Source organism: Pinus tabuliformis, chromosome 2_1 (genome assembly GCF_031772625.1).
Source record: "Pinus tabuliformis cultivar Carrire ecotype Pingquan chromosome 2_1, CPIR1, whole genome shotgun sequence".
Classification (NCBI taxonomy): domain Eukaryota; kingdom Viridiplantae; phylum Streptophyta; class Pinopsida; order Pinales; family Pinaceae; genus Pinus; species Pinus tabuliformis.
The window spans coordinates 957,219,909-957,240,611 of NC_142299.1; the positions used below are offsets into that span (position 1 = coordinate 957,219,909).

At 37.2% G+C, this 20,703-nt stretch overlaps 1 protein-coding gene across 1 annotated transcript in view; it reads right to left on the minus strand.

Annotated features, from left to right (window-relative positions):
• The window catches only part of LOC149203819 (uncharacterized), a 49,931-nt gene that overhangs the window by 14,144 nt on the left and 15,084 nt on the right, over positions 1-20,703 (minus strand). The window contains 2 exon segments of the mRNA XM_089403574.1: positions 7,554-7,968; positions 8,068-8,174. Coding sequence (XP_089259700.1) covers positions 7,601-7,968; positions 8,068-8,174 — 475 coding nt within the window. The 3' untranslated portion in view covers positions 7,554-7,600.

The following is a 20,703-nucleotide window of genomic DNA, read 5'->3' on the forward strand; positions in this document are numbered from 1 at the left end:
GTGCCTTGCAACAGCCCAAGTTATATGCCAATATAGAGAAATGCCCATTAAACACACAAAGAATTCAATATCTATGATACATCACTGATGATCATTGTGTGCATGTGTATCTATCACACATTAGTGTTAGGGTTCTCTCATATTGCCTGGTCCAAGAGCCAAGGGACCAAGGATGGGGCCAAAACCAGGTTCAATTGGGTCGAGTCACAGCAAAAAGCATAGGAGGATCTAAAATATAAGGTGTGCATGTGGATCCAACCAAAATCCAGGTCATTCACAATTGGTCAACCCTCATGACTCTAACAAAGCTCTATAGTTTCTTGGGCAATGCCACTTCTTTCGCATGTTCATGTTATTGCTCTCATATCACTTGGGCCATAAGTCGACCAATGATTGGGCCATAAGTCGACCAATGATTGGGCCAAAACAAAGTTCATTTGTGAGTAATGATAGAAAGCATTCAAGGATCTAAAACATCAACTTTCTTTAAAAGCATTGGAGGATCTAAAATATATGATGTGCATGTGGATCTAACCAAAATCTAGGTCATTCACAATTGGCCAGCCTTGATGACTCTAACAAAGCTCTACAGTTTCTTGGCCAATGCCAACTTCTATTGCATGTTCATGTTATTGCTCTCTCATACGGCTTGGGCCTTAAGCCGACCAATGGTGGGGCCAAAACCAAGTATATTTGGGAGTAATGATAGAAAGCATTCAAGGATTTAAAACATCACCTTTCTTCATCACCAGTACTCACTATACCAAACTTGCAACAACCCCTCAAGATTGAGAGAGCTTTGGATTACGTTTTCAATGCATTCCTTACTAAACAAGGACATTCGATGGCCTTTCATAACAAGACACCTTTCGATGTAGTTCACCTTTCGATGTAGTTGATAGGCACCCCACCTATGAGAAGTAGATGTATTCTTTTATGTAGACATGTTTAGAATGAAAGCATCACATTCTACACAAGGAGTCGATCATCCACACTAATCACAAGCCCCTGCTACAACTCATTAAGACATTGGGAAAGTTATAGAACAACCACCATCAAAAGTGGTCCACATACCTACAATGATTCCAATTAAACATCAAGTACAAGAACAATAGCACAAATTGCATTGCCCACTACCTTAGCCAACATCTAATTGCAGCATTGACCACAAAGCTTAACTCTTGTAGACACAAGACCTTTAAGCGGCCCCCATTATATGATAATGATATTAACTTTGACGTTACATATTGGGCACGGGGCGCAAGTAAACTAGTCTCAAAATTTCACCACCTCCAAGATGAACTTTTATGACATCTAGGCCATTTTTGTCTTCCTTCAAGTGAGCATAGCATGAGAGACTGATTTGGGAGGCACACTATAGTGGAGCAGCAAGTCACTTCAACGTGGAGAAGTGAGTGGCAGTGCTTCAAACATTCCTTCACTAACCAGAGCTCCAACAGGACATTAACAAGTATATTAGATTGTGCACACTTGTGCCATCGCCAAACCTGCCAACAGAAGCAAGGGTTGTACACTCCTTTACCTCTCTTAGACAAACCCTCGTATTCCATCTCCATGGACTACACATTCAATCTGTCTTCAACCAAGCATGGTAACAGATGTGTGTTTGTGGTTGTTGATCAACTCTCTAAGATAGCCACTATGACACCCTACAAGAAGAGCATCATAGCAAAGGCCATTCTTAACCACTTCTTTAAGCATAATTGGGCTCGTTTTGAGCTGCCGTGGACCATTATCTCAAATTGAGACAACAAATTCCTATGTACTCTATGGTCCAACCTACGGTCATTGATGGACACCATGCTAATCATAACAACTACCTTCCACCCCCACACTGATGGACAAATAGAGGTAGTCAAAAAGAAGATTATGGGTATGAGAATGTAAAAATGCAAACACCCATGCACATGGGATAAGAGCCATCCTTGTGTTCAACATAGCTACAACTTATTCCTACATATCTCTATTTGCCATAGCCATTTTTTTGGTCTACTTTGGATTCTAGGAAGAATCCTCCCATGGTCAAACCAACAGTAATAAAGTAATGAAATTTGTTAAATGAATTCAACACATCCAACAACAAGTTCATGATATTTTGTAGAAACCCAAAAGCAATACAAGCAACTTATTGATCGACATCGAATTTCACACAAGTTTAAAATGGGTGATTAGGTATGGTTGCATGTGCAAAAGTAGCACTCGATAAAAACCCTTTAAAAGCTTCGCCAAATTTGATAGTGGCCTTACACCATCACTAAGAGAGTGGGAATGATGCTTTTGAATTAATTTTCCCCACTTTCCTTGAGTTGCACCATGTATTTAATGCAACCTACTTCAACCATACTTTCCACCTCTCTTAGACACCTTAGAGGTGGTCGAGCACTTAGCCCCTACAATAATCAATCCTAACTACACCAAGAAAGTAATAGTGGACCAAATCATGGACACCAAGATGAAGAGCACCTATCAACAGACCATCCAACTCTATCTGGTCATTAACACATTGCAAGTGGCTCACCAAGAGTCAGATTCAACAAAATTTTCCCATGTGGACCAATACTTTCTAATGGAGGGCAACCAACCCAAGTTCGACAAAGTGGCACCCACCTATTCTATTGATTCCAATGGTTCCACATCTGGAAAATTCTACAACAATTTTTGATGTCTCAAACTTCCAATGGAAAACATTTCGCTTACATTTTTTGCAAAAGACATAAGACATGCAATCGAAAATCTTGAATTGCCTTACCTACTAAATACATAGAGTATTGGCTAATCTTTGTAAGGGTCCAACAAATGCCCTAAACAAAGTTTGTATGCAAAAACTTTGGTCACAAGTTGACATATTAATCTACTTCCTCAAGACCCTCATTCATTTTTCCACATAATTTCCTAGGGCTAGGGTTTTGTAGATAGGGATTTTCCGCATCCTAGAGCTTCATCCTTATGTTAAAAGATAGTTCTAGCCTCTTCTAATGCCTTTTGTTGAATGGTGTAGCCCACCCATCTCTCTTCCAAAATAAGCTACCACCAATCTAGCTAGTTTGTATTGCTTTGAATTATACATTCCTTTTCTACTACATTCATAAATAGAATTTGATTTTCACTCTATCATTGTGATTTCTACAAACACATTGTTCATGGAAACAAGGCTTCAAAGTCTTGCTCAAAAATCGCATCACATCTCATCTAAATCCCTTTTCGAGCAAATATGTCTAGAAAGCCCTGAAATCTTTAAACATTGCTTACTACTAACCCATAAATGTTAAGGCATTTTTGTTACTAAGAGTAGTTGGAACGCTTGTGAAGCCATCGAACCCAAACTCAATTAAAAAGGTAACTTAACTCATAAAAAGGCTATCTTTCAATAAACAACTACGATACTATGCCACTGACCAAATAGTTAACCCAACACATCCATATATCCAATGATAGGTTCTTATCTCAATAATTACTACATTAAGTCAATTGAGTCTAGCTTGAGTGGTTGTGTGATGAGTGTCACCCCAGCAACCCAAGTTCTATTCCCGTAACTAACATGATAAACCTCCAAGCATCTACAAAATTTGGATTACCCCAAGTATCATCCATGAAATGAGAAGTCCCCAATGGATTTCCAAAGAAATGCAATACACAAAATTAAAATTAAAATAATAATAATAATGATGACTACATGAACCTTTATATATACCTTTTCTCACTCATTGCACATGTCAAACCTTTCTTAGGCCAACCCTTATTACATATAGGTCTAACCCCATAGACGCAACCCTTACAATGAAATCATATTATCATCCTTCAAAAAATGTCCTTAAAGCCATGCAATTACGGGCTTTACATGTGATAAACCAGGTAATAGAAGTTCGTTATATTCCTACTCTCTTGCTACCATTGATCATGATCCATCCACCCAAATTCAATTCTTTTTGGTCCTAATCTTTGATAGTGGGTTCTTACATAAGTTTATTTCCTATGATTCCATGTGCTTTTGTTGCAACTACTCAACTTTCTCATAGTTGTTTATACCCTGGTGCGAGAATATTGTCAATTATTACATCTTCTTCCTTCAATATTAATCTTCTTGTCTTCAAAACTTAGTAATGAGGGTGTCAATATGATTTCAACTTTGATGATTTATTCTCTTTTTGCATACCCCTTATGATTGGTCTTCTTTTCAAAGGCAATGGCATGCTCTATACTTTATGCTTGGTCCTTGATTACTTTGGCCATTGAGATAATACTATCATATTTGACATGTACAAACTGAATCTAGAGATCAACTTCTATTATTTTATGGTGACCTTAAATCTTGTCTTCCTTCTTTTTGAACTTGTAATTTGATGCAAGCAGCCATCCAACAAAGTCTAACACCATTTAATCCTAACTTGCATTTCTAATTTTACCTCATCAATATTTAGAGCTTCAACTTTCTTGCAAATTTCCTCTTCAAGTCTTTGGTAGTATTCTCCTCAACCCTTATAATAATATTTTAATCCTTACTCCTTAATCAAACTGTTCCAAACACTTTTCATACTCCTAACATCATTGAGTTGTTCTTCATTTTGCTTACACAACATCTGAAATTTTCATCTAATTTTCTAATTCTTCACTCGACTTGTCCCTTTTGACTATGCTAATATTTTCCTATTTTAGTTTATCAACTAACTTCATCAGTTCACAATTAAAAAATGACTTCTTAATCCATTCTTTTAGTCCTTCATTATCCTTCTGAAATTTGGAATTTTCTGTCTTCATTCAATTTGTCTATATTTTCATAAAAAGAAATGGTATTGACATCAGTTCTTTCCTGGAACATCAAAGTTTAGTTAAAACCCTCAACTCACAACTCACAACTCACAACACATCAATTACTACTAAAACCTTGGCAATTACTTTAACCAACCTAGATCCATTTTAACTCTGAATCTACCAAGTGCTGAGATGGATCAAATCTCTTTTCACCCTGAAATAGGTTTGAATATCAAGAGATTCGATACCTCTAGGCACTGGGTAGATTTGGAGTTAAGATGGATCTAGATTGGTTTAATTATTAATTCTAATTCTAATTCTAATTCTAAATATAATGATTAATTTTATGTTTTCTATTTTATTTTAATAATAGTTTTAGATTTATGTAATTTGACGGAATCAATATGTGCTATTGATAATTATAATTATTATTTATTTTATTTTATTTTGACCAAGTCAAAATGCTTACAAGACAATACATTACATTACAAAATCTCTACCATACTAGGCTGGAGAGCACCTCTCTGCGCAATTAGTAATTGACTTCTGTAAGATAGAATTAATGTAATGTAATGCAAAGGTTAACTGCATTAATAAATTAGATGAATCTCAATTGTTGATCTAAAGTCAATTGCTCATTCAATTGCTTCTGTGAACTTTAATCATCATTCTTCTATTAACTACACAAATAAAAATAAATAAAGTGCAATACAGTAGTTATGGCTGCTCACAAGTGAAGTAACACTTACAAAAATATCCTTCGTAGCCTTTGGGTAAGACCTTCCATGACCTTCGTTAAAGGGTGGGTAGGCACTTCTCTTCATTATTGGGGTTGAGATAACCTCAATTTCATATAGCTCAGATAAACTTTTCATAATCTTCACAAAGATTTAGGTAAAACCAAGACCAAACCTTCTAATTCTAACTCAAGTTTGACAGATGACCCGGGCAAAGCTAATTTGCAAAAGATCAGAACAAACACTTATAATTCAAAGTTGAGAGCTTACTCACCAACCCTTCTAATTCTAACTCAAGGTTGACAAATGACCTGGGCAAATCTTATTTGCGAACACTGGAATAAACGACTTAAAGTACGAGTCTATTAGAAAAGGAAAAAAGGGAGGGCAAATATCCATTCCTAATATTATAACTACACAAATCAGTGGCCATCTAATGTTTAGACCTTAATTCAAATCATTAGGTCTCTAATCTTTAGACCTTAGTTTAAATTTGTATTCAATTCAATCAATAACGACCTATAATTATCTGTAGGCAAGTTAAGCACTAGTTGCGGGCTTCAAAGGCAGAGGGGGATACCCCCTGGAGATGGCAAGCTAGCAACAGGTTGCACTGATATACACCTCTGATTATCAGGGTTTCAGACAAAATGGCAGATATGAGTATGCAGCTAACACCTTGTATGTCCCTGTGACTATTTGGTTGCCTTGCAGATTTTGCATATAAAGAGTATTGTTGATGTCCTCTTTCGATGACAATGTCAGTCAAGCCAATACTTGCAAAGAAGCTTTGGGCAGTTATGTTTCATTAAGGCGTGTTTTTGGCAGTCAGAAGCTGCCTGGTTCCTCCAACAGATGTTCCCTGTGAGAATCATACATTTCCTTCCAGCCTGCTTTGTCATGGACGTTTTTCTTTTGAGGCATTCTCCACTCCCCCTGTGCTAAGGTGTGAGATAGGTTGAAGAAAATGGCACTCCACAGTTTTGCAGTTGCGATTTGCATAGCATTTTATTCCTTGTTCAACAATCTAGCATTTCCTGAAGTCTTAAGCAGAACAAGTTTTGATAGCCACCCTCGTGTTTAAATCATTCCAATAAGACAGGACTCTAAGCCAAGCCAGGCAATCTCTGTTTCACTTCTTGCAGTATTGCAGTTCAGGATCGAAGTTTTGGGTGCAGAATTGCTCAAAGTATGTTGACTTGGTCCTCTTTGGGGATGTCTGTAATTTCAATGTCATAGATCTTGTTGTCTCTTACTCTGTAAAGTATGCCTAGGCAATATGTAGGTTTCTAGTGTAAAGCCCATGTGGACGTATTATTTTACTTTTCCCATTATCTCAACACATTAGGTAAGTAACCAGAAAATTGCACATTGAACTAGATGAAGATGTGGCCAGGTAAAAATTCCAGGGTGGGTGGCATTGATGTTAGATATTCCATCACAACATCTAAACAGAAACTGATGGAATCACTGCATAATGAGACTCATCATTTTCTCTAGACAGTCATCATCAACCAATTATCGACCACTAACACGTAAACAAGAATGGTGCATCAGAAAACTTTCTTCCATTAAACAGATAGACAGGTCCCATAAATTGACAACAAAAGGTACTAAGATTAACAAAAGCCATGGGACGAGACTCTAATTAATTTATAACATTTTTCCAGTAGTACCAACTCAACCACTTACAGAAATCAAATCCTACTTAAAAACATGATCACAGTGGCAAACTTTAACATGGTCATGCACAAAGAGGTATTGTGAGAGCATAAATGCCTTTAATTTGTTAGTAGAGCAACAGACCAACAGACAATAGAATTGCACCTCAAACAAAAGGTAGACATTCTAGTCTCCACTAAAACAATGTAAAATGACATGAAACAATTACTGGATACAACAAATGAAAATTCATTCGATAACAACTCTAATCACTCAACTTTCATCATAAGTGAAGAAAAAAAAGAGGGAAACACTGCAAAAGAACCCATACAAAGATTTTAAAAAAGACCCATTTAAAAACAAAATCAATGATGGCATATTTACCTTGGATTATAATAACCACTCTAAAAATACAAATCAACTATAGGAATTTAATCATCAGGGTGTTGAATCTCCCCCATATTGATGCGATTACTTGTAACCTTAAATCCAAGCAAAGAAGGGTCTATCTGCCTTCCTTTCTTGCCCTTCTTTTTTGTACTTTTTGATCCTTGACTATCAGAATCTAAATACGCAGATGAATCAACTTTACTCTTCTCTTTTTCTGCTTCTGGTTTCTTTGAATTCTTTAATGTATTTAGAAAGGATTTTGCTCCATCATTCCTTGTGTCAGCATCACTGAAAGCAGAAGTCTTACTAACATTTGAAATGGGTAAATTTTCTTTACGTTGGAAAGCACTTTCTGATGGCTTCACTGCAAGATTGCCACTAGCATTTTCTGCAATGCATTCTCCAGCTTCTGGATGGACAATATAGACAACTTGTTAATTAGAGGCAGTTTTTCTTAGACTGCACAGTCCTCATTTCTAATATCAATCTTGTGAGGCAATGAACTTACCATGAGAGGTTCTTCTGTTGTTCTGTAACTTTCCTTGTACTGTAGACAACGGAGAAGCAGCCAAATCTGACAAGTCAAAAGCTTTTGCAGAAAATTTAGAGTTTTCCCTGGCAACAAGAGAAGAAAATCAGATTTCTTTTCAAAAGCAAAACAAATAATCTTTGCACTTATACGCAGTTCAGCATTTAAGGATTGTCTGAGTAATTGAAGTTACATAATAACAACAGCGCACTGTCATTTGCGAAAGATTTCTAGATGAAATAAAGAAAAAAACTATCCCCCACCATCCTCATATATAGCAAAACTTTACATATGGTATACAATTACTTTAAAGATGACAAGAAATAACTATGAAGACAGTAGCAATATCATGATTCATGGTTCCAGAGCATTGAAAACAGATAAAGAATTAAGGTTTTCATTGGTGGTCCTGGATTTCTCCTTCTAGGATCATTCACAATCCAGTCCCTTTACTTTCAGGGAGAACAAGGGAGTCAGACACTCTACACTAAAACTTCACCTTGCCGTTCAGTCGCTGGCTGTCTTCTTCTAATGCCTGCTCTGAACAAAGAGTTGACCTTTCACGATGAATCAGGAACACCACAGACAAGACAAATCAAGCTCAGGTAAAATAAAGCATGACCAAGCCTTCTACAGTAAGACAGAGAAGTAGCAATCCTTGCCAAGTAAGACCGCAACCAACTTTCCTTAAAAGGGTTGAATAGAAAACAAAATTATGAGATTCTATTAAATATTTCACATTGTTATGAAATACATTTTATTGCTTGTTAATTCAGAATCAGAACTAGTAATCTATTTCCGGAAAGAACTTTTCCACGATTTCTGTTTAATTGTTTGTTTCTGATCATTGTGAAATAGTTTAAATAGAATTCCCACAAGTATAAATGGCAGGAAAATTTTATACATAAAGAAACAAAAGTGCATCATAAAATGTATACATAGTAATACTTGTTTTATTACAGAGTAATATTTTTTTATTTACATGGTAAATGCATACATAGTAAAGTGCATAGTAGTATTTTTTTATTTTCTTTTAATATATTTCCTGGAAATGTGAAAAAGACAGAAACAGAACCTAAAGTCTTCCATCAATGCAATACATATAGCACATCTAGGTTCTTCACACCATACATATGAGCTATTGAGATTCAATCTATTACAAATAGTCCTCACAATCCATTTGGCTGCAAGAACAGTAACCTGGCACATGTAACAGCCATGCCAAGTCCTTATCCTTTTTTTAGCAAAGTTCCTAGATCCACACAACAGGCCCTTTGCACAGGTCCCACTTCCCCCAAAGAAAGCACTAAAAGGGCACTTCTAGCTACAGTTACCAGATACAAGAAGAAAAAAGTTAAGTGGAAAACAATACTTACAATCAGAATTATATTTGTGATGGTGAATCAGTCTGCAAGACAGATGCCTTAAGTGGTCTAAAGGGTTTTGATAGGCATGTCAAAGCCAAAAGGGATTACTATATACTGCACAATCAGTCCTAGCACAGTGAATGTTCAATTCCTATTAAGCCAAACAGGCAAACTCCTTGACCTATGATGAGGTCCTCCTCCTCACTCATGACAGCTCCTGCAGCTGTTGAAAAAATTCCGATGCAATGCATTGTACTTTTGATATCAGGAAATAATTTCAGAATAATAATAGAGTCATCAGCAAAATGCATATTTAATAACTGCTTGTGACACCCACCACCCATGGGTGACACCCATAGGAGAATTTTTCTCCTAGATGCTCCTCAGCGGGCAGCCCCTTGCAGCCAACCAGCAAATAGCTCAATGTGCCACTATCTCCGCCACCTGAGCCAGCCATATGATCCCTCGCCCATCTGTATGATCGTATGGTTGAAGGTGGGCCTTCCAATCCTGAAGGTATGGCTTTTCATTGTGTAGTTGGGTATTTTCGCTTACTTATCATGGAAACTTTGGGCATGGATTAGTCGGAGAATTTTGCTGAAAGAGTGGGCGTGGTTTGTACTCTTGTCTCCTCGGTCCAATTTGATGGTTAATCTTGTGTCCTATCCCTATGGGATCTCATTTGTCGGCTACTAGCTTTAGGGATCACACTACATGGAAAACCCCGATTTTGGTTTCGTGGTCCCGCTTCACATCACCATATACATCATTCCATTTCACTCCTTATCACCCCTTTCACCATATTTCCCATCTAGGTCCACATTTGTCCATTGGGTCCACAAGGAGTTACAACCCCTCCCTTGTCCACACTTAAAATCAGGCTTGGGATGAGGACCCAAAGGTTGATGCAACTAAAAAGAAACGACAAAGCATAATTTGGCCTCTCAACAAGAAATGTACCACAAAATGCAAAAATTGGCCGAGACATACAAATTTATCACGTGGGCAATAGCCAAACATGAGCTCTACCCCTATCCTTATCGCCATCACCCTGGTTCCTAGGGCCCCTTATATCATTAAAGAACTCATGATTGTCCCAACCCCCGGTGGGTGATGAGCCACCCTTTAAGGGGGTATTCACTGCTATATCTCACACATCATGCTCTCCCTGAAGCCCCAAGCAGTTACAAAAAGAAAAAAAAATCAATAAAAAAGCAAAAGGTGTATGAAGAAGGGTCGAAAAACAAAGGTCGATGTAACTCATGTACCACGATTGCTCCCTCCTACCCAAGTGTGGGCTTCCCTAATTACAGCTACCCTTGTACGATCGCATATGGCTTGGAGCATTCCCCTGATGCCCCACTCTGTTCCATCATTATATCACATGCCACCTGCCATTTGATGGATGTACCATGGACATGTCACTCCCCTTGGAGGTTGAAACCACCTAATAAGGTCCTTGGTTAACCTTCTACTTAAACTTTGAGACACTTGTACGTTCTAAAGCCCATTATGGAAGGGCATGCCACTGTGAAATGTCCACTTGGTTCCATGATTTGTAAGCTTATTTACTCAATTGCACTAATGATTTGTTGTACTGGAAGGTGAGGGGACGCATTGGATCTTATACAGGATTGCAGGTGGGTCTTCATCGTGGGCTTGGTCTCCCTATACGGGGTCCAAGCCCTCCAGAGGGTCATATTGGCATTTGTAGCTTGAGCGGAGGGAGCCATGGGCCTTCATCATAGCAGAGAGCATATTGCCACATCATGGGGTCCTTCAATTCCACTAATTGATTGCTCATGTTCCAATTTTTTGACGATAATGATGCACCTAGACCACCTTGCCCAAATGACTACACTCTCACAAGTCACACCACACACTTGGTAGTTGATCCAGGGCCCAGATGAGTATGTTTCTCACCATGGGAGACAGGGGGGGTTTGCATCATTCTTCTAGCCCTTATAGATGGGATACAAGCTTGTTCGATCCATTTGGAGACCCATGAGGTTGTTGTGTGCCCCCGCAACCACTTGTAGGCACCACAGGTCATCTGCTTGGATATCAAGAGGCCACCCCCTTTATCACTATGTTTGGAGCCCATCCATTCACTTTGGCACATATTGGACTCCATTAAGCCTCTTCAATGGCCCTTCGACCTATTATATCTATCATTTTTCCCTCTTAAGAGGCTTATTGTTGTATTATGGAGCTATCTTGGTGGGCTTGTCACCAAGAAATGTTATTTTTGCACATTATTTTATTAGTTGGGGCATCATTAGGCCTAATTAGGCAAATCAAACCCCTTAGAGGATGATATATATATATATATATATATATATATATATATATATATATATATATGTATATGTATATGTATATGTATATGTATATGTATATGTATATATCACTTAGATTTGGATCTTTATCTCTTCTTGAGAATTTCGCTATAGCTATTGAAGGAGGAATTGGATATTTTTTATGCATTTTGATGTTTGGAAAATCTTATCTTCGTCTTGGTAAAAGAAAATCTAAATATTGAAATCTCGTTGACTCCATTCTCCCAATAGACTAGGCACTAGTCTAGTCCTAGGTGATCACCAAAACAAAAATCATTTTCACCTCCCTTTCTCCTTTTCTAAGCCCTAACCTTAGTGTCTCCTAAGGCATCACACCAAATCAATTGTAGCCATCCAAAATTGGTGAAATTTGGTCTAGAACTGCGATGGTGTGTCCTTGAGAGGTCCTCAAACCAATGTGGAAAAAGTCAAACTCAAAATTAAATCAACATGGGTCTAGAAATTGAAAAAGTCGTTGAAGTCCATAGGTTTTGAAAAAGTCAACAAAAAGTTGGCAAATTTTAAAAACAGATAACAAGGAAACAAACAAACAATTAATAAAGAAAAATAAATAAATAAAATGTTAAAGAAACTACCTCACTCGTGATTTTTTGGGAAAATTCTTGATTTTATCCCTGATTTTTTCAATAAAATCACCGATTTTTTCATTAAAGAAACTACCTCACTCACGATTTTTTGGAAACTTCCTATTTGATGTTCTCACAACTATGTTGCTCATTGTTTTATAGTCACATTACCAACCTATGTTATGGGACATAGGTTGGTGTGCAGATACATCTATGTTGCTGGATCAGTCAGGCCCACGGCTAGATCAACAGATCCCCAGATCAGAAACAAATTTGGATGATCCATCAATGACAATGCAGACGTCCACCAAGGCTAGATCCACATATTCCCGGATCAGATACAAATTTGGATGATCCGTCCATGACAATGCAGACATCCGTTATCCCTAATCTAATTATGTACAACCCACTAATTTTGACCTGGTGAGAACAATCACTTCCCTCAATGTAAGTGCAAGCTACCCTGTCGATTTTTGGGCAGCCCATGATTCTTTGTCTTCAACCCATTGTATCAATTTCAGTCATGTTGCTTGCAACTATGTATTATTCCAATGGTTCTTACATAGTTGTCCAAATCGGAATAGGTTTCAGCCTCCATGTAGTATATATATTCTAGTGGATCCATGTTCAGATCTGAAACCTAATAACCTAGGCATACACCAATGCCCCTGCTCTAAGACTGCTCAGCTTTGTCCTTCTCAAAGTCTACACATTTCTGTATGTGCTCCAATTCTTCTTGTTACAACAGGATGTTTTAACTTGAGACTCGAGAGAATAGCCCCATGGCCATCGATTGTAAGATAGTACATAGTGCCCTATGTTGCCCAACAAATTATAGGGGTTTTTATACCCCATGTCTGATCTCATCATAGCCTCCTTGCCCAACAAATTATAGGGGTTTTTATGCCCCATGTCTGATCACATCATAGCCTCCTTGCCCAACAAATTATAGGGGTTTTTATACCCCTTGTCTGATCACATCATAGCCTCCATATCTCCCAATGCAAATGGAAAACTCTATCAATCTCACCTCCAACACATCAAATATGACTTTATCTCAATATATCCTATACTCAATGAGATCATTGATCCATAAACACAGGTCCTGTATCCCACACGCCTCACTAACACAAATAATTTGCAAAAAATGAAATTAGGCTATGTCACAAGGTTCCTTGAACGTCATCCTTAAGGTTCAAAATTTGGTGAACCTGAAAAAAAATTGAGGTTTGGCAAACCTCATTTAACTGTCTCAGCCATTGACCAAGTCCATATAGCTCAAAACTGATAACTTCATGTCACAATTCAAACTTGTAATCTATCATTGTGGTTTCCAAGTCTGTGATAGCATTATTTTATGTCTATTGGCATTGATTTCTTATTATTCTGTATTGTATTTCATTTTAAGGGTAATATATATATATATATAGAGAGAGAGAGAGACAGAGACAGAGACAGAAATAATAGCAAACTGCATCCGAAACCTCATCAAAAAATTTAAACTCGAACCAAACCTAATTATTGTCGAACTCGAACCTTACCCATGTGACTTAGAAATTAGATCTCCACTCTCAAAGATATGGAAAGATATGTCCTTTAAAATTGACTCCAAGTCTTCTCTTCTCAATGTACTCTGCACACAAAACAATCATCTAACCTATGTCACTAGATTCGTCCAACTTCAACCTTGAGGTTTGAAACTTGGCAAACCTAAAAAAAATTGAGGTTCAGTGAACCTCATTAAACCTCACGGCCATTGCCCATTGACAATATCCATAGCTCAAGCTTGTAACCTCATGTCATAGCTCAAGTTTGTAATCTATCCTTGTAGTTTGCAAATCCATGAGAGCATTTCTATGTTTATTGATGTTATTTCTTATTATTTTACGTCATATTTCATTTTAAAGTTAATATTTTTATATACATAGAAAATGTATATATATATAAACCTAATGGCAAATCTCATCAAAAAATTCAAACTCAAACCAAACCTAATCATTGCCAAACCCAAACTCGAACACAAACCATGTGACTTAGTAGCCAACAATGAAATAACACTCAAGATTCCATGTTCAAGTTTATATGTTGTTATTAAATTCAACTCGTCCACATAGGTGCTATGCAGAAGGCCAAGGCGAAATCATCAACATGGTTCTTAACACATTCAATTCTGATTCTAGTGACTTTGTTTATAATGCCAAGGCCAATGTGCTTTCGAGTAGAGTGCATTCACAAATATCCAATATGTATGGACACGCCTGTAGCTTCACACTACAGCTATCTCACATATCACTACACATTGGCCTTTGGATATGAAACGAACAATTTCCAATTGTGCTTTGATCTCAATTGCCAACTGAATGGCACACACTCCAAATTTGTTTGTGCAGAATCTGTCAAGCACTATAATTCAACCACCCACATGTAATATATGGATAACTCCTCAAGTGTTATGCCTGCCAGCCATAACGACCATTCATAAATCAAACAATTAATGAGAAGCTGGTCACTTCATTCACATTTTCAACACCATATTAATGGAGCTTAAAACATTGTGGGTAAACGATCAGAAGTTTAATTAGATAGGAATCAATACAACAATGTAGAATGAACGTTACCATCAATTAACTATCCCCGCAATCCAATGACCAATGCTGTTTACACCCACATTTGAGACAGCACCTTTTTCCCAACACTCCAACAGAAAAAGGCTTATTTCTCTTCAGTTGTACAAGGAAGAATGTTCCAATTGCCCATCATTGTCAATCCAACAGTGTAAGAAATGTATCACTTCAGCAGAAATGAAGAACAGAAACAATTTTCACGATGTCACAGTATACCTGCATTAAAATATGTGTATCTTCAAACACACAGCAGCAGATTAAATGTCCTTAATGAGGACAGTAACAGCATGTAATCTCATGCAATTTATTCCCAAAGTTTCTTAGAGCAGTCTTACAAACTGTGAATTGTTTTTCACAATATATAATACAGCTTCAATTGGTAATTATTTATAAGGAACAGTGATGTAAGAGTGAAGAGTATGAGTTTACAGGACAATAAGATGACAGCAATACCATCTCAGAATTGTATCAAAACAAAAATGGATGGCTCAAGGCTGAAGCTCCACATCTTGACGCTGTGGATGGGGTTACACAGTTTGGTTGAAATGTTTGAACAGAGCATACATTCTCTTACCAGCAGAGCCAATGGCTAAGGAAACAGCAACACTTATTTAGAGTAGCGAATTTAGAAACCCACTCAGGCAATGGCAACAATTGACCATGAGCTATGGTGTAAAAAGCATACATTCTCTTACCAGCAGAGCCAATGGCCAAGGAAACAGCAACACTAATTTAGAGCAGGGAATTTAGAAACCCACTCAGGCAATGGCGACAATTGACCATGAGCTATAATTTTGACACCAACAATTTCTTTTGGCCCATAGAAGAGAGATCTCGAGTAGACCATCCATTCTGTCCATCAAACTAACTACATTAAATGTTGATACACAGGAAATTAACCCAACAAGTTGGTTAAAGGATGGATAGAGCTGTGGGCAGCAGTTGACATCAACAGAGCATATTGCAAACAAATTTATTCACACTGGACATTCATCGGATGGCTGTATCTTACTATGCACAGCATCAAGAACCATTACTCGCACCTAGCAATTCAACCAATAAATAAAAAAGCATTGCTTGCGTTCAATTTAATGGGAACCACACATTATCTCAGAATGGAATCAATCCACATCACTAGAGCACACAAAGTGAATTCACACAGCAATTTAAACACACCATAAGACGCAAATTTTACCCTAAAAAAACAAACAGGAAAACAAGCATTCCAATGGCTTGCTCTGTGTTTATTATCACCAATTGCAGGGTTACAATGCAGTCTCATGGCTCTCATCCATTCAGTAATTTACACAGCCAACTTTCTCTTCTAGATCCTCTCTTCTCCGTCAAAAGACCATTGTTGAGTTGAATTGGTAAAAGATATAAACATCACTGGGGTAAATGGAAGGCCAAGCATCCTTATTTTTTCACTTCCCATTCCCAGTATTCATCTATTTCATCTTTTTCTCAGAAAAAAATTATTTTTCTTTTTCTTTTGTTTGACCTTTTAATGCTTGCATTGTCCTTTCTTTTTTCACAAACCTCAATTTTCATTTGACTGCTAGTCTGCTTGTTTGTACGCATTGTTACCATCATTCAGCTTTTGTTTCAGATCCATTTTGAATAAATCTTCCTCCCCAATGAAATCTCCCCATCTATGTGAGAGGGAAACTAGGTGTGGCCAAGCATTGAAATTTGAGCCACTCCTCACCATAGAACTCAGTATTCAATGAGTAAATCAAGAATGTAAAGGAGCACAACCCTCCTCCCTCTTACACCTGATGAATGCAGCAGTAAACCAAATATTTGCATTCTTCAACAATCATAGATCTGTGTACTCTTTATATATTGTGAGGGCATCTGTATGGTGGGTTTTTTACAATACTGCAGATATGGCTTGCATCAACAACTCTCCTATCCATGTCTGATATGGATTGGATCATTATATTATTTGCCACCCATCTTGATGCTTTCAAAGTGGAAAAATTGGAGGATTCAGCTCACGGGACCATTTTTACAGACAGTATTAGGTAGGAAAATTCAGGGAAAAAAACTTCAGGAGCCATCTTGAGGTCTTAAATGACCACTTTTTGTGGTCCATGCCTTACAACAACAACTCTAAAGTGAGCCCTAGATGCTTCCCTTGGTTATTAAATTAGGTCCACACCCTCCATTTGTCTCACACCCTTCACTTCAAATCATCATCATGGGCAAAATTTCAGGTCCAAGGGAATCAAGTCAAAATCCCATTCCTTGAAATGACCCCACCATGGTACGAACATAATAATAAAACACTAGCTTTACATAGTCTTGAACCTAGGGCACACACAGGACCTGTCCATTGCCCTTATCTGCCATATCTTGTGAAATATATATGCTTGGGACATTGAGAACATGTTTCGATCAGCACGAATTTCAAAATCTTGTATTTTTTCATTGATTGAATAGTAGTTGGTAATTTTACCTCTATTTATTCTTGCCTTAGAAAAAGGCTAGATCACCAAACAAAACACTTTGTTTTATTGTATTGACAGCAACACTGACATGGCCCATAAAAACAAAGTCCAATGTAACCTTCCTACAACCCTTTCAATATACATTTCAAGATATTACTTGATATCGTAAGGCACACAATGAAAATGTACATCACTAGACTAAACTTAGTAGAGAATTTAATTCATTATGCAAAAACATAGTCAAATTCAAAACCATCCCAAGCTCTATAATGATGAAGTGGCACTAAATACATACATCAAAAAATATTTAGAAGAAATTAATATTGAGCATTTTCCAGGTACAAGTCTCCTCTAGAAAGTTGCATACCATTGACACCATCATTGATGAGGACATGGCTGATATAAAAAATAAAGTAATCTGCAACGTCCCTCCCTACAACCCTCTAAGGCCCCTAACTTCAAAATGCAAAGGTTTCCAAATCCTTTGAACTTGATTTGTATGGACTTTCCAAGCAATTCTATGTTTTCATAAGATATCAACTATTATACTTTAAAAAGATGCCATCATATGCCCACATGGATGTGATCTAGCAACAAACAACAAGGTGATTGAGCTTGTATTAACACAAAGACCCAAAAGTCTTAGTCAACTTTGACAACATAGAGGCATGCCTCATACTATGGCATCTTTAGCCAAAGAGAGTCTACAAGAAGACTTTCTCAAAAAAATAGATGCCACCCCTATATTTATTCTAACTCTGTTCAAAATTTTAAGAATAGAAAGACAAAAAAATAGATTTATTTGTATCATTATTGGAATCTCAACTTTGACAAGTACAACATAGGGCATGCCTCATAGTGTGGCATTTTTAGCCAAAGAGAGTCTACAAGAAGTATTTCTCAAAAAAATAGATGTCACCCCTATATCTAAGCTAACTGTTTAAAATTTTAAGAATAGAAAGACAAAAAAATAGATGTATTTGTATCATTTTTGGCATCTTTTCTACCTACAAGTATAGCCACTGTAGTTGGTGCTCTTCACATATTTTGTACCCTAAAATTTTCAATTCGTATTTTACACAACGCAATGAGGAAAAATAGCATTTTAGTCATCACATGACTGTGCACTCAAATATGTTCCTCTCAAGGCCATCATTAACAAATCCAAACATTGCTCTTCAAAGTTTAATGTTGTTTTGTAGACTTTCATAAAGCCTTTGAATCTATGCCCTAAGGGTTGTATTCTAATGACTCCAAGACCCTTTGCATGACCATTGTGGAAAGGGTCATCTATGCTCGCACACAAACTATCGAACTTTATCCAAAGTACTATTGGGGTAAAACAAGGTTTTGCCTTGTCCCCAACAATATTTGGGATCTACATTGACAATTTGTAGTCCTCCTTGGATAAGCACAACCAAGATGGTGATGATTGCCTTTTACTCCATGTCTTGATTGTTATCTTGATATTTATGGAAGATGTGGACATTCTAGCTTCATCCCCTAACATACTACAGAGACAACTAGATGTTTTGGCCCTTTTCTATGATCTTCATTAGTTGATGGCCAACCTACACAAAACCAAGATTGTGATATTCAACACAAAAGAAAATACTCTTTGATCACCATTTCTTTTTCAAAGGAGAGGAGAAATAGGTCACCAACTCATATGCTTATCTATGAATGTAACTCATAGGACTCAGCTTTAATTTGCAACATGCACTTCAACGTCGACTCATTAAAGGCTATGGGTCCTTGGCCCTTTTTAAGAGAGTGTTTCTAGAATCATTCTCAAGAGATCGACCAAGATGTCACTCATGGACACTCTTTTCTAACCCACAATCTTATATAGTTTTGAGATTTGGGGACTTGGTTTACTAGAGTCTGATTAGTCTTCAACAAAAAGAGTACAATCCATCCTTCAACACATCATTTAGTGCAAAAAAATAGTTCCTTTTCCCATCATTCTCACAAAGTTTGGAGCTCCCCCCTTCCACCTTGAGAAAATATTTGGTCTTGTCTTTCTTCTACACCATGTTTAGAGCTTTGCATACGCAACAAAAAGAGCATGACCGTTATCCATATTGTACCTATCATTCATTTGAGACCATTGCAACAACTAGTCCTTTAGCTTGATCTCAATGTCGTTACACTAAAGTCTCAAATCTCCTTGCTCCAATTCGTAATATAATGGACTAGCATACTCCACTCAAATGCTCCATGTGTGCACCAAGCCACTTCTCACCAAACAAACAAGAGATGAATAAAATCATCTTAGAGGATATCTACTGGAAATATGTTTAGGTCACTTGAATAAACCCTCAAGATGGGTTTCATCAAAAGATGGCTTTCTATGCTAAGCACTTCACGATGATGAATGATGAGCTCATTATTCAACTCCATTAGACACTTTTCCATTAGGTGCATGCCCTTTGAATCCCAATGGGTCAGTTCATAGTTGGCTCTCATAGATTGCAAATCAACATTGACCACTAGATTGAATGATTATATAGGACTTGACAGTTGTGCCATTTCCAAGAGTTTGAGATTAAGCATCATTACATCGTTCGTTGCCCCATTTATTATGAGATTCATGGGAGAATTTATTCTTTGTTGAAGGGGATTGAGAACCTACCCAATTCCCTCCAATACTCTAACCAAATATGTCTAACCCTTTACATATGCCTAACAATGAAACTTTGTTCTCCTCAATACCACTACCATTATGGATATTGTCGTTCCTTCAACTTCTTCCCAAATTCAACCATTTTGTCCTTTTAACTATATCATATTTGAAACTATTTTCACAACCGTCGTTGTTCTAAAGCCCTCTTCAATTTGAATTTTCTCTTTAGTCAATGCATAGTCCAATTTTGAAAATTTATGAATATGTTATGACTCATGAGATAGACTAAAGGCCACAATTTTGAAAATTTATGAATGTGTTATGAGAAGGCCGCAATTTTTTGTTCAAGATTCTCTCCAAAAGTTGTGGTGCATCTTAAAGACTCTAAGCCTATAAGCTTGCCACAAGTCTCTGCAAAATTAGAGCCTCCCCAATGAGGCAAACAAAATCGCAAAAAAAAAAAAATCGCCAAAAGCCTCTCTCTACTATTCTCCAAATCGCATACCACCAAGGTCAACCACGCAAACAAGCAATCGCTCTCCATGTTATTTGTATTAACACACTAGATCTATATTGCATAAGGGAAAATACCTCATCACGCATATATAGAGTCAATTCA